The sequence below is a fragment of the Eretmochelys imbricata genome, chromosome 7 (assembly GCF_965152235.1).
Source record: "Eretmochelys imbricata isolate rEreImb1 chromosome 7, rEreImb1.hap1, whole genome shotgun sequence".
NCBI lineage: Eukaryota > Metazoa > Chordata > Testudines > Cheloniidae > Eretmochelys > Eretmochelys imbricata.
The window spans coordinates 24,230,364-24,245,414 of NC_135578.1; the positions used below are offsets into that span (position 1 = coordinate 24,230,364).

General features: G+C 55.8%; 1 protein-coding gene across 1 annotated transcript in view; it reads right to left on the minus strand.

Moving 5' to 3' along the window:
* The window catches only part of CELSR3 (cadherin EGF LAG seven-pass G-type receptor 3), a 112,039-nt gene that overhangs the window by 62,571 nt on the left and 34,417 nt on the right, over nt 1–15,051 (minus strand). The window contains 14 exon segments of the mRNA XM_077821482.1: nt 568–751; nt 1,328–1,537; nt 3,402–3,496; nt 8,058–8,159; nt 8,390–8,573; nt 9,274–9,394; nt 10,143–10,284; nt 10,724–10,892; nt 11,399–11,509; nt 11,814–11,999; nt 12,371–12,540; nt 13,037–13,162; nt 13,895–14,058; nt 14,522–14,679. Coding sequence (XP_077677608.1) covers nt 568–751; nt 1,328–1,537; nt 3,402–3,496; nt 8,058–8,159; nt 8,390–8,573; nt 9,274–9,394; nt 10,143–10,284; nt 10,724–10,892; nt 11,399–11,509; nt 11,814–11,999; nt 12,371–12,540; nt 13,037–13,162; nt 13,895–14,058; nt 14,522–14,679 — 2,122 coding nt within the window.

The window sequence follows — 15,051 nt, forward strand, 5'->3', positions numbered from 1 at the left end:
TAGAAGGTTGTGGTCAGTGGATCCTTTCCTAAAGGATTTATGGAAGACTGGGAATAACACATAGGCAGCAGCTTTACCATGGTAGAATCACCATCCCAAACCCAGCTACTGGCTTGCAGCTCCCTTGGGGGAGCGTTCAGGGCAGCAAGGAATAACTTCTTTAGCTGACACTGCTGGGGGAATAAACTGGAATGGAATTGCTACCACTGTGATTTGGCCAGGACAGAGGGGGTAACACCGCGACTCTCACAAAGAGCAACGGGAGCTTTCATGACCCAAAGGGGTGGGAGCCGTGAGTTTAGCTTTAGATCTCCTCCAGCAGCACAGCACCCCAAGTCTCTGCTGACTCAGAGGAAAGACCACCACTTTCTGCAGCACTTCAGGCTTTCCTGGGGGCCTCCCATTCAACAGCTGACCAGCTGCACCCTCCTCAGCTGACGATCACAGCTGGAGCGTGGCCTCAGATTGGCATTTGTGCCCGTTTTAACTCTTTGAAGTGTGGTGTCAGAGCTGCATGCCTTGCACCACTGCCCTCCTGGCAATGCTTCCAGCCTGCTGCCTACTCACTGATGTTGGGGGTCACCACGCCAAGGGGGTTCAGGTAGGTGAGTTTCATGTTGCTGGCGAGCGTGCCCGTGTACTCTCTTAGCTGCTCCATCAGCCCCATGCTGCCATGGTCGCTCTGCAGCAGCACGTCCCAGTGCTCCTGGTTCTCCAGGGCCAGCACCGAGCTGCCTGCCCTCAGCAGGTTCTGCAGACAGAGGGAGAGTCTTCAGCAGGCTTGAAGGGAAAAGACCTTTCTTTGAAATCTTCTACGCCTCCTCTCTCCGTCACCTCCCCTGCCTGCTGCAGGCGAGCCAGGAAAGAAGGGGGATGGGGTGTGCTCGGAGCTGAGTGTCGCACCACTGGGAGACGATCCCAGGCTCTCACCCTTTGCAGGAATGGGAAGGGTTTCCTCACTCAATTCACACTGGCCCTTGCTCGGTCGCACCCCCTTGGCTCTCCCCTGCCCGCCGTGGGCTTCACACCCTTTAGCTACTCAGAGTAACAAAGGGACGGAGCAATGAGATGGGGCAGGCACCACCCATAATGGCTCACAAGCCGGGACAAAGGCTGCAGCCATCCTACCTGGAGGTAAGGGTCCCTGCTCCCCAGGGCTCAGAGCCACAGTCCCAGGCTGGTGAGGCTGATGAGGCTGAGAAGGCAGCATCCTTAAGTCCCAGAGAAGCTGTGCTGTGGCTGACCAAGGGGCAGTGCCGATGAGCTCTGCCTTGCTCAGCAGGGAAGGGTAAGGAGGAGGGCTCCTCCCAACCAGAAGGGCGCTCACCTCGTTGAAGTGGGCGTCCTGGGTGGCGGTCAGGCCGAAGCCATGCTGCCTGCTCTCAAACTCCATCAGGCGGGACAGCAGGCGGTAGGTGATGTGAACGTCGTTGCCGAAGTAGCGCTCCATCTGGTCCGTCACTGCGCGCAGCCGGTGCGCCAACTTCTTCGCCTCAATGGTGTTCAGCTCCGTCTCGTTCCTCTCCAGGCCCTCCAGCTGCCAACAGAGAGAATGGAGACGGGATGAAACGGTGCAATGTGGAGCTAAAATCTGGTCCCTCTCTCCCCAGCTTTAAGCCAGGGGTAACAGGGAGAAATGCTGATGCACTACAGACCCAGCGGCTGGGTTTGGGGATCAGATTGCCCTTGGACTGTGCTGGCCACCTCTGCAAGCCTGTCAATGGAAGGATTATCTCTAAGGACAGTCACAAGGCCAACGGCAGGTGCTGGGACGAAACAGTCGCTCGAGTGGGCAGCAAACTGTGCCTCAGGAATCTGCTCCCCTGGGGGAGAAGAAACCCCTGAGGATAGCTGTGTGTCATTTAACTCCATGCAAGCAGGTCTGATAGTTATAGAGACCCCCCTTCAGCCTGAAATCTAGTCAACTTCAAAAAGACATTTTCAAAGTGGTTTCAGGTTCCACATCTGCACAGGTGCCCAGACGACATTTGTTGTAGTGTTACCATCACATTTTCCTGTTTTAAAATAGACACTCTTTTGTTCTCCGCCGTTGTGTGAAAATCCACACAAACCACCGGGTGAAACTGACTATTCTAGGGAAAGCGCTGTGCACAAAACAAACAAACTGCGGGAAAAGAGCAGCTAATACAATGTTTTCTCTCCCATCTCATTTAATTACAAGAATCTTCAGTGTTAGTCATAACTGAGGTGGACTAAACAATATTCAGAGAGAATTTTGATTCTGACAGTTGAGAGCATCCCTTTAACTCTCCCCTACTACATCTACAGGCTGCTTAGACTTTGAGCAGCGGAGCTCGGTATTATTGAACCCCAGGCAAACAGCAGCTACTGATATGTTGTTATCCACTTGTGTGACAGAACTGTGAATTAAAACAAAAAAGTAACTTCAGAGGAAGCTCCCCAACAGGGTGAAGGAATTTCAAAGACAGGCTAAGAGTTGAAATTAGCAATCCAGCAGTAATGACTTGTCCCAAAGCCTGGAAACTCAATTGTTAGAGGAACCTAAAGATTTATCATTTAATCTTACTGATCAGCCAATAACTAAGGCGATGTCCACACTAGACAGCTTACAGCAGTGCAGTTGTATTGATGCAGCTTTGCTGCTGGAAGCTCTCCCTTGTAGTCGCCCTATGCGGATGGGAGAGAGCTCTCCTGTTGACATCATTAATTCACCTCCAACGAGCGAGTGATGGTAGGTCTGCTGGCAGGGGAAGCTCTCCCACCGACGTAGCACTGTCCACATCGGCACTTCTGTCAGTGTAACTTATGTTGCTCAGGGGTGGCTTTTTCACACCCCGAGGGAAGTAAGTAGTCGTGTAGATGTGGCTTAAAAATGAACACGCTGAGGGTGGTGAGAGAGCGGCTGCATGACCATTTATTGCTGTCGAAACAGAGGATGCTGAATCATCTGATCCTATGGCCCTCTTGGGATTATTGATGCTTTCTCTTCGAATACTGGGCTGGGATTAATGCACTTATCCATCAGGGGCAGTTTGTGCTTGTGATAGTCTGACAAATTAGGCTAAAATTAAATCCCTATTTCAAGGAAGGGCAGGTCTGGAGGATCCAAGTATTGAGAGGGGCTCCTGATGGAAACAGGGTCATGTTCTGGTCCCCTCTAGGGCTGGATTTTCAAGAGCTCAGCACCCATAATTGGACCGGATTTTCAAAAGAGCTCTGATGTTGGGTGCATGGTGGGTGCTGAGCACGGTGGAAAGCCCAGCCACGAGTCTCACCAGGGTAGCTGCTGAGCACTATGGAAAGTCCAGCCCTTATTTAGGGGCCTAAATGGGAACTGAGCTCTTTTGAAAATGTAGCTTCCAAGAGCTACCCCCTCCCAGTGAGCTGCAGCCTGGGGAAGGAGTAAAGAGGGCAGTTACCAGTGTCGAGAGCTCCTTGAAGGCAGGCGATGTGCAGTTGAAGAGATCGGGTTCCAGCCAACCCCTCTCTCCATCGCAGTGGCGAATCGCTGCACCTGAAAGAAGAGGCGTTGCCGATTCAAAACTCAGAGATGCAGGACACAGTTTCCCAGCTGGTTAGGACAGTGCCATTCCCAAAGCTAACCCACCATGCTGTCAGTATCACTCAGAACAGCACTGGGAAGTAACATCAAAGCCCTGGATTGCTAAGGGGACCAGCTGAACTACCCATTCTGAATTCAACTCGCATTCATCTGGGAGTTGTCACTGGCAAGTCTCTCTGTGAACAGTTCCAGTTTCCATAACAATTCACCCAATAACTGGGAAAAATCATGATCAAACTTTGGGTTGTTTAGAAGCCACTCCCTTCAGTTATTTCCTATTTGTGGCATGTGATTGGTTACCCGTGTTTCACGGTGTAGCTGACTGGATGAGACTTTTAGAGAGGGGAATAATGAATAGCAAATAACAAGCAATGTAATTCACGAGGTTATCGGGGCTCCATTCTATGCACCTTTGCATATTGACAGACAAGTATGTACCTCCCCCAGTGCTCACCGGACCCCCACAGCTGACGAAAGACATGACTGACAAATCCCAGTCCACCTGGCCTGGTGCTTGCATTCACTGAAATCCCTGCTGGGACGTTGCATCTCTCTCTCACAGCCTTTGTCTGCTTAGAACTTTGAGACACGAGGAAGTTTACTGGCATAACTACACTGGTGTAATTATATGGGTTTAGTTAGACCAGTATATCTCCCCGGGTGGCCACACACATTCTGGAATGAGTGTCCACACAGGGAGTTACACCTGTATAGCTAAAGCAGTACAATTATGCCAGTGTAGTTATGCTGGTAGCTTTCTCTGTGTAGAAAGTCCTTAAATGATAAGCTCTTCGGGCAGCCACCATCTCTCACTCTGTGTCTGGACAGTGCCTAGCACAGTAGGGCCCTGATCCTGGCTGAAGCCTCGGTGCTCCTAGAATATAAATAATAATATATGTGCTATCAACCAGTTCTGTTTAAAAACCACCCACACAATCCATATCCTCATTAACAGCCCCCCAGCAGGGTCCACGTTATCCATCCCAAAAGCAGCACAATGATCATCATCAGCAGCAAGTGCATCATTAATGCCAGTGAGTATCACATCCCATTGACCTAGCTGTCATATGAAGCTCACCATGCACAATTGCCATGAGTGGCACCAGCACTGCCCACGTCAATGTCTCGAACAGGGGCAGCGCCAGCAGAATAACAAATCAGCACTTAGGGGGCTAGACACACAGTGACTAATGCGCCTCCCACCCTCAGCAGGGTCAATGGCACTATCTCAGTTTTACTGATGGGGAAACTGAGGCTCAGAGAGGGGAAGCAACTTGCCCAAGGTCAGACAGGTTGGTGGGGAAGCCAGGATGAGAGGTCAGGAGTTCCTGGCCCAATGGAGCTCCCATGTTCAGCCTTCCAGCCCCTTCATCATCATCATCATCACTCCTATCTTCCCCTACAGGCTTCTCCTCCTCCTCCGTATTATCAACCCAGCCAACCAGGCCAGAGACAGAAGAGGCTCAGTGGTGGAAGCAACCAGCAAAGGGGGACCCATTCTCTCTGTTCTCTACTTCTTGCCCTCCCTTCAGCGGAAGAATGAGCCTCAATCCCCGTAACAATCCCAGTGGCCTCGCTGAGTTGCCATATTTTGGGTAGGATCCTGCAGAACATTCTTGGTCATTGGGCTCCTTTATCATGGCTCCCTCTACGATGGGCTAACTAGAGAATGGCCCTTCCCACCCAGAAGGGTGAACTGACGACATGGCATGTGAGATAGGTAGGGTTGCCAACTTTCTAATGGCACAAAACCGAACACCCCTGCCCCGGCTCTTCCCCAAGTCTCTGCCCCTGCTGTGCCCCTTCTCTGAGGCCCCTCCTCTGCTTGCTCCATCCCCCCTCCCTCCGTCACTCGCTCTCCCCCACCCTCTCTCACTTTCACCGGGCTGGGGCAGGGGGTTGGGGTATGGGAAAGTGAGGAATCTGGCTGGAAGTGTGGGCTCTGGGGTGGAGCTGGGGATGAGGGGTTTGGGGTGAAGGAGGGGGATCCGGGCTGGGGCAGAAGGTTGGGGTGTGTGTGTGGGGGTGAGGGCTCCAGCGGGGGTGGGTGTGGGCTCCAGCCTGGGGCAGGAGGGGGCTCAAGGCTGGGGCATGGTGTTGGGGGGGATGCAAGGTGCGGACTCCGGCAGAGAGTTTGGGTGTGGGAGGGGACTCCGAACTGGGGCAGGGGGTTGGGGTGCGGGAGAGGGTTCAGGGTCCTGGTGGCGCTTACCATGGCTCCCAGGAAGTGGCCGCCTGGTCCCTGCAGCCTCTGGGCGCATGGGTGGCCAGGGAGGCTCCGTGCGCTGCCCCCGTGCCCACAGGCGTCGCCCCACAGCTCCCATTGGTTGCGGTTCTCAGGCAATGGGAGCTACAGAGCTGGCACTTGGGGCAGGGGCAGCGCGTGGAGCCTCCCTGGTCACCCATGCGCGAAGGGGCCACAAGGACTTGGCAGCCGCTTCCTGGGCCTGCGCGGAGTTAGGGCCAGTAGGGAGCCTGCCTTCGTCCCGCTGCACCACCAACCAGACTTTTAACGGCCCCGTCAGCGGTGCCAACTGGAGCGGCCAGTGTCCCTTTTCAGCCAGGCATTCCGGTCGAAAACCAGACAACTGGCAACCCCAGAGGTAGGGTTGGGGCCACTCTACTTCGAGAAGATGGGCCATGAAGAAGCTAGGTCATGGGTTGCAGTGATTTCCAGTTGCTCTGGCCCCAGGCCCATAAGCCAGCCTGCTAGGCACAGAGAGCTCCTCTTTGACAGCTGTGCCTTTGTTTCTGCTCTTTGTGTACCCCAAAAGATCCTCTGCCTTGGCCACACATGGCCCCCACCTTGATCAGGGCAAATGTCCTCCTACTGCCACTTCTTTCCATGGACTCTCTAATGGCCCTTCATCTGCCTTCCCCAATAGATGGCAGCTCCTTTCCTCTGGTCTGAAGGGAAGTGCCCATTAGCCTTTGATGCCCATAGCACCCTGCAAACCAACCAGCAGCAGGTGCTAGCAGAGCAGACAGCACTTACTCTCCTCTTCCTACAGTTACTAGCCCTTCCCCCTCAAAGCCTAAACAAGTGAGCTCCTCAGTAGCCCACGGCCGAGGCTGACTGCAAACTGGCACACATCTCACAGGGACAGGAGCACTGCGAGATCCCCGCACCGCAGCCTATTGGGCCACCCAGAGCAAACGATACACTGTAAAGGCAGCAAGACATAAAGGGGTGGGAGAGAGAGGGGAGCAGTGTCTGGCTGCAGTCGAATCTCTGCAAGTTAGTTTGCTCGGGGATAGGAAAGGCAATCGAGGGCGGACATGGGTATAAGGAAGCCAATGCGAGGTGCAGCGTTAGTAACACAGTCAGCAGCCCTGGAAGCATGGGGTCTGCGGGTGTCTCAGGCAGTGAGAGGGGAATGGAAAGCCACGCAGAGCAGACCTTGCAACACATAGTGAGGGAAACGGGACAACACCGGGTCCTTACCTGCACCCCGCAAACCTGATCAGGAGGGAGTGAAAACGGGGAAGAGAAGCGACATGGTTAGGAGCTGAAACCCGGAGTGGGAGAAGAACGCACGTCCCTGGGGAAATGTCTGGAGGAGGGGAGGGGCTGAACTGCCCTGGATTCCCAGAAGCCAGTGATTCCCATCTCCCACTGGCCTGGAGGTTGCTGTCCTTCCTTTCTGATGTGGCACTCTCCAAAGTCAGCCACGGCTGAATCGCTACAACGCGCTCTAGCTGGGGCTGCCTTTGAAGCCTGCTCGGGAGCTGGGCCGGAGTGTGGCTGACAGGGCCACATCAGATCCCCACTCTGCACTGACTCATCTTTGCTTCAAGGTGCTGAATGTCATCTCAATGGCCTGGGCTGCTGCTCTCTTCCTCCGCCCCACGGTGACAGTTACAACTGACTGGGACTCTGGCTCTCTGCACTAGGGTTGAATTCGAGGAGGAGGAGTGAGCAGCAGGGCATTGTGGGTGCAGAACCTTCCTCTGCGTCCCGGGTGCAGTGCCAGCAGCATCTGCTCAGTCAGCAGTGGATGCCATGATAGGTGGGGCTGGAGGGAAGGGATGTTCCTGGGTTTTTTGTATGAGTGATGTTTCTGGGCCTACATCTAGGCTGCTCACAGAAGTGCCCCTGCACTCCTGGCTGTGTTGAGAAGACCTCCAGAGAAGCTCTGGTCGGGGAGCTTGGATCTCATTGTGAGATTGCAGCCCCACCTCTCTGTCTGGACTAGGGTCTGTGAAGATCTCCTCTGCTCTCACAGCTCCTCCTGCTCTCTGTTTTCCAGTCCATTTCCCCTCAGACAACAATTCTCCGCACCTCAAAGCCCTGAGACACAGGCCTCCATGGCTCCAAACCTGACAATCACAGCAGCTCCTCCTGACTGCCCGGGGCAGCGCTAGCAGCAGGAGCTGGCCATCGGGGGTTTAGAACCTTGTTGTGGGCTGAGGGGGGTTCCATCTTTCTGAGGATGATCGACGTGGCAGGATGTTCCCTCTAGGGGTCCAGCCACATGTCCCTCTCTGCAGCCTTCTCATGAGGATCACTTACCCAAGGAGCCTTTGGGACACGGCACTGCAGCTGGGAGCCCAAACTTGGTCTGAGGCCACCAGACACCAGCTCTCAGGGTTTTAGGGCAGCCGTCATAGAGCACTGCAAATGGAAATGAAGGAGCCGGAGTTAAGCGGGAGCAGAGGGGAGGGGTTCTGTCCCAGGAGAGTGTCCCGCAGGAGGGGATCAAGGGCAGTGCCCCAGGAGACTGTCCGGGGAGTTTTGGCTGGCACCGTCCCTAAGCTTCTAGTGCCTGAGCTCAGAGTCAGGCCATGCTGCTCTGGCCGCAGGTTGCTGTCCCATGCAGAACACACATGTCTCTCCAAACTCACCCTCACAGCCACTTGGCGTCACCTCTGCAAAAGGGCTGTCACAGCTGTTGCACTGTCGACCTATCACTCCGGGCCTGCAGAGGCACTGGCCCATTTCCTGGTCACATGAGCGCGAGGAGGAGCCAATGGGGTAGCAGTCGCAGGGCAGACAGGTGTCACTCCCTTTGGGACGGTAATGGAACTCCTGGCGGAGAGGGGCAGGGAAGGCGGTGAGACAGATGAATCATGGGAGGGGGAGCAGCAGGGTGGCCAGAGGAAGGGCCCGAGGGGAAGAGTGAGGGCCCTGGTAAGACAGGGGAAGGACACAGTGGGAAGGGGAGGGGGACCAGCCAGACAGCAAGAGAGATAAGCACCTAAATGTCAGCTTCTTAGCACTGTGCTGGCTGACACAGCCCCAGCTTGGGGATCAGGGCCAGCCCCAGGTCGGTGTGGCAGCATCCTATGCAAAGCAGCACATGCTGGGACTCTTCCAGCTTCCTCCCAACTTACAGACAGGTCCCCCAAGTTCTGAGCGCATGTACGCCCCACTTCCCACCTGCCTGCCGCTTCCCTCTCCCCTCCGCTCCTTGTTGGGCCCCAGCAGCACGGGGACTGAAACACAGCTTTCCACAGGAGAGCAAGGACGGCCCTCCGGGAATTCACACTCTGTCCCAGCTGGCCGGTCACGGAGTCATGCAGGGCCAGAGCCAGCGGACTACAAATGGTGCTGGCAGGTTGGACGTGTGCAAGGGGTGCGGGCCATCGAAGAACAGGGGAGATAGTGATTGCCTAGAGTACTACAGGACGGAGGAGGCCACTGACAAAGGCAGACGGGAAGAGGGCCACAGCTCAGGTGCTCGAGGGTGGGCGAGATGAGGGGTATGTCTGCACAGCTGCCCCCTCACCTTACAGTGGCACAGCCCGTTGGTTTTATTACAGTCTGGGTCAAAGCCCTTGTTCACGTCGCAGTTACAGGGCCCACAGGTCGGGTTCCCCCACCAGCCCTTCGGACATTGCTGATCCACCCTGAGGAAAGAAACCCACAGTCACCCGACAGCCTTCTCTCACGCACCGTGCCCTGACACCCCTTCCAGGAGCATGGCCACCTCGTGAGTGCTCATGAGCTCCTGGGAGCAGAGTTTGGCTCCCAGGCTTGGCCCCCGCCCCTGGCAGGCAGCAGGCTTCCCCACTGGGGTTGGAAGGAAGGACTTGCATTGGATTTGAGCAGCCCCACTTGGACAATATTCAGAGCAGCACTGATGGGTGCCAATGAGAGATGGATTCAAACTTCCCTCAGCCACAGAGAGAGAAAAAGCCACACGGGGTCTCTGAAGAGGAGCAGAGTAGGGCACAGGGAGGGGAGATCCCAGAGGAGCCCCCATCTCTCCTTTAAAGCCAGCCCGCCTGTCATTGCACTTGAACCAATGAGTGCACTCTCGTGACTGGCCAGAGGGGGAGCGCCACCTCCCAGGAGAGCCGGGGAGGGAACACCCAGAACAGGACCAATCGCCTAGTGCTAGAGCACATCTGCTGCAGCAGCCTATTCTTCACCCAGCGTCGCCACCCTCCTTCACGGCTGCTTCCCCACTAGCCATCGGTAATGCTACAAAGGAAGGAGTCTGACCTCAGCAGGGCAGTAACAAGCAGTGGCCGATCCCAAACCCCGACTTAAACACCAACATCCTCCGAGCACCAGGATCCCTGTGAGGGGCCTGGAGACTGTTGCTGGGAAGAGAGCCAAGTCCTGCCGAGGCAGAGCTGCCCTTGGGCTCACCTGTGCTCGCAGTACTGCCCAAAGTGGTTTCCTCCACACTCACACACGTAGCCAAGGGGAGAGCCTGGCTTCCGTCGACACACTGACTTATTCTTGCAGGGGTTCAGGTGGCACACGTCCACGCAGTCCCCACCGTAGTATCCTGAGAGGACAGACACAGACCTTCAAAACAGGGAGCGAACCCCCATGGCTTCCTAAGGAAACACTGTGAAAATCCAGTCGTGCTGGGGTAGAGGCCAGAGGGAGATGGCGTTTATTCAGGTGGATCCCAGGGCATTTTGCTCTCTACTGAGCCAGACCAACCAAACTTCTGCCTGCCGCTTTCTAAAAGGATTTCCAGCCTCTGGCCAGGTGAGCAAGCTACTGAGTGAGCCATTGCTCATAGTGCTATGGCCCAAGGGAGCATTGCTGTGTGTAGAAATAGCCCTGAAGAGTGGTGGCAGAAGGAGAGAGAAGAGATAAGCCAGGCAAAGGGGAGAAGTAACGAATGGAAGAGAAACAGAATGGAGAGAGAACAGAAAAGGGGAACAAGGAGTGAAAGGAAGACAGAGCTGCCTGCCGCTCTGTTGGATGGGCCCTACCTGGCTGGCACACGCAGGAGTAGCTCTGCCACTCATCCCTGCAGATACCGTTGGCAGGGCAAGGGCTGGAGTCACAGGGGTTGGGCATGCTGCATCCTGCCTCCATGTTCAAAGCTCTGTTGGGCTTGGGTAATGCCATCCCAGAGGGCGTGTCACCTAGGCGCACCCCCTGAAAACCAAGTCAGAAATACATGGTAAAGCCAGGTTCATTCGGGAATGGGGCTCAGGGCTTCAGTGACAGGAGCCTGGCCAGGGTGACCCAGCTCGGCTCTAAGGGCGGGACCCTGGCTCCACCCTTATGGCTGCAGGAAGCTGACTCCTGCAGATCTGAGAGGTGCTACCTCAGAACCGAGCTCCCCAAGGGCTCTGAAGAGTCACCCAGCAAACATTGCCAGGCTATTCCCATCAATTCTCCTTCCCTCCTGCTCACATCCTGCTGCTCTGCCCAGTAGTCACCTTCTGTTCTTCCAGAGCCCCCCATGCAGAGTGCTCAAGTCTGAAGCATGTCCACAGACGCTCTGGGTGCAGCCCCTGGGAGCAGAGGGCCCTGGACTGGATTTCTGTGTGCATCTGGAATGGGCTCTGGGAGTAGCTTCTGCAGATAGGTCTGGGGACTCAAATTTCCCATCTTTGAACACCGCCCAGCATGGGAGGCTGCTGGAGCTGAGCACTCACCTGTACGCAGCCCTTCAGACCACTCTGCACCTCGCCAGACCCTGGGATCCCCCCAATGTGAAGATGCTTCATCTTCAGCCCATGCAGCTCATTTCCAACAACCACTGTGTCCTGCAAAAGAGGCCAAGAAACAGGATCTTCACATGCCATTCCCAGACCCCAAACCTGGGTCTGCAGGTCACCGGACTCCCTTCCCGCTCCACACAACCCTACTGTGCAGAGATCTAGTCAAGTACATGGAGATGTACATGCCCAGCTACCCCCGAGGCCAGTGAGAAGCATAGTAGCAGCACCTAGACAGACAGATGGAGTCAGAGATTACAAATCTCAGAGCCAGGACACCAGCCCTCACACTCTGCTCCCCAGCCCCCCCCCCCCGAGTGATCCCCATGGCTGGGGGTGTGAGGCTACAGACCTGGTAGAGCCCAAAGTCCAGGCTGACAGTGATGATATAGCGCACGTCGCGCCCACTGCGAACATCCCGCAGCTCCAGCTGGAGGTCGTGCCACTTCCCATCACTCAGGTGCATCTGGTCCAGGAGGAGCTTGATGGTATGCCCAGAGCCTCTACTCACCGTGAAGGACAGCATGCCAGAGTCCAGCTGAGGAGAAGGGGAGCCAGCAACAGAAGTGATGATCAAGGCCCAAGCCAGCTCAGGTTACTCCCCTTCCTCCCCATCGCTCCTCACATGTGCTTTGTACATGGGGATGGGTCCCCAGCTCAGCCAGGAGCCCGCCTGAAAGACTTCCCAGCTCTGCACCAGCCAGGAATCTGCTGTGACACATACGCGTCAGCCCTACTGCTGCAACCCTGACAAACCCAAGCTGCAGTAGCTGCTTCTGGACCCATGCATGGAGCTACCAAGTGTCAGGCTCCCTCTGTATTCAGTGAGCAGGCTTTCCTTGCAGAGCCAGGAGGAGAGCATGGGAGGCCCTGCTGTCCATGCTGTGTTTGTGGCTGCAGTGGCAGTACCTGGCAGAGGATGGTGGTGTACTGGCCGGCATGAGCTTGAAGCAGTGCCCCGTCCAGCTGGCGTGTCCGGAACGCCAGCCCCGCGTACCATGGTATGGAGATCTTCACCTCATTCTTGAAGTCCCAGGAAAGGATGCTGTTGCCATGGAAATAGTGAGCATGGTGCATGGCTGGAAGGGAAAGCAGGAGCATGAGGCCGGTGGAGCTTTGGAGCAATGTGAGGAGCACTGATTCCTGCCCAGGGCCTTCACTCACACTTCATTTGGCAAGGGAGACTAGATGGCTCAGTCTTTGCAGGGCCTGAGCAGGCCAGAGCCCAGCTGTGCCTCTTGCCAAAGAGGGGCAGGAAGCTCCATGTACTGCCGTTCCCAGGAGGCGCCAGCCTCTCAGTGGAGTTATGTATTTATTTCTCCAATCCCTACTGCACCCGTTGCCAGGGCAACTGGCTACTTCCCTTCTGTGAAATCGAATGCTGGTGACACCACACACTGCAGGGCCCCGGTGGGGAACCCCTGTGGAAGGGAATCCCACTGACGCATGGACAAGTCCATGCAGGGCCTTCAGCCCCCCCCTCCCCGGCTCCTTCTCACCAGAATGTTCAGGGACAGTTTCAGGCCAACATGTCGCTGGTGTGCCCCAGCCTGCCTCTCTGCAGGGCTCACTCACCATGCCTGCAGTCCTTGCCCCCGAAGCCCACGGGGCACTCGCAGGAGAAGGTTCCCCAGCCCACTGAGCAGGTGCCACCGTTCTTGCAGGGGTTGGACTCGCAGAAGGTGTGCTTGGTGTGGCATCCTGGGGACATGGCAGACACGCGGCCAAGGCAGAGACAGAGGAAGGGGAAGGGACTGTTACTTGCAATGGCTCAGCCCTGACCTTCCCCTCCCAGCACCTTGAACACTGAGATGGGGGAGAAATCTCAGCAGCTCCTCAGAGTGACCAAAGGTGGACACAGCGGCTGAGTTCTCTAAGCCCCTGTCAGTACACAGTCACCGTACTCTGCCCTCCTATCCAGGAACAAGGGCCCCTTATTGCGTGAAAAGGCAGCTCAGAGCTAGAGTGACTTTTGCCAGGGAATCACCTAGGCCCCCGAGGGACAGGCTGACTTTGCAGTCCCCACATGTGCTACCGGATGTAAAGCTCCTGAATGGTGCAGCATGGCGAAGCACTATTTGAGGTGAGAACAAGGGCTATTCGTGAGATCAGGAGTCTTTCACCACTAAGATCCTGGCTGGAATCTGGCCCAGGTCTGGACTATCTAATGAGGTGCGAAATAAGCTCCTGTCTGTTCAGGTCCTTGTGCAGAGCAGAGGCATCTACTTCGCAAAGAACATCAGCACAACTGCATGGGGTCTGGAGGCCAGTTTCTCTCTTTTTCCTGGAAAGGGTCGGGGTCCTGCAGGGAAGCTGGTGCTACCTGTGCTGTTGTTATGAGGGCCTGGGCAGCCCTGTCTATGGAGAAAGGATTCTGTGTCCTGGGCTGCCAGCCTTGGTACAGAGCAGAGGCACCACACACTTGTCTGTTACCTGCAGAGGTCCCATTGTTTGCAATGTAGGTAGCCAGGTCGATCCGTTTGTTGTCGATGTACAGGTCTCTCATGCACCCCACAAAGTCCCTGTGGGCCACTGGGAAGTTCTCAGGCAGATTGGGGACCCCTCCGAGGAGCAGGGGCCCTGTGAGGTCGAGGGACCTGTGAGAAGAGGCCTGTAAGAGGCATTTGTGCAGAGATCCAGGCCCCACACAGCACTACACTGGTCAGTTCCCCTCAGTGCAGCAGCAGGCTGTTATAACCCGCTGGGCATGGGAACAATAATTGAGGCCCCATCCTGGGTCCCATAGCCAGGGGAAAGAGGTGGAAGCTCCATGCTCAGGCTCTGTGGCAATGTCATCATGCATTAATGCCAGACCTTTGACACTGTCCTGGCCAGGCATGCAGGATGTGGGACAAACCAGAGACAACCAGGGCTGTAGGGGACTTCTGGCTCCATGGCAGCCCAGCTTTCCCAGGTCAAGTGGAGTATACACTGAGTGGGAGCAGTGTAGGCTCTTTCCTGCCAGGACTTGGGGAGCTCAGAGCTCCCTTTTAGTCTGGTTATCACTGTTCCTGAGTCCCTCACCCCCGGCCGTGAGCAGCAGGCCCTCAGGACACTCACTTCTTGGAGCTGGACTGCGTGCCCTCTGCTGCACAGGAGTAGTTGCCAATCTCACTGCCGAACTGCAGCGCCACTGATGCATCGCATTCATCCACGATCAGGATGGCCACCTTGTCTTTGGAAGGCCCCTGCACCACTCCCAGGGAGCCAATCTTGGGCTGAAACCAAAAAACCAAGGAGTTAGTAGGGGGGTTCCCTCAGTGCCAGCTCCTTCAGCACAAGGGGACACACCATGTGCATGGCACAAACATGCCTCAGATCTGCAGGTCTCTCTGGGTGGCCCCCTTGCCCGCATTCCTTCTACTTTCACAAAGATAGAAAAATTAGACCCAGCTCCCATCGGCGACGAAGCCTATCAGTAGGACAAAGAAGGCGAGAAGACAGGTCTCCTGGCTAGGAGAATCTCAGAACTGGAAAGCTGAATCAAGGCTTGGAAGGCAGGACAGCAGGGACCTCCCTAACGAACTGAGGGCCTCCTGTCCCGAACATCCAGCCTGGACATCCCCAGCCCCTCAGCACTGCTCAACTCC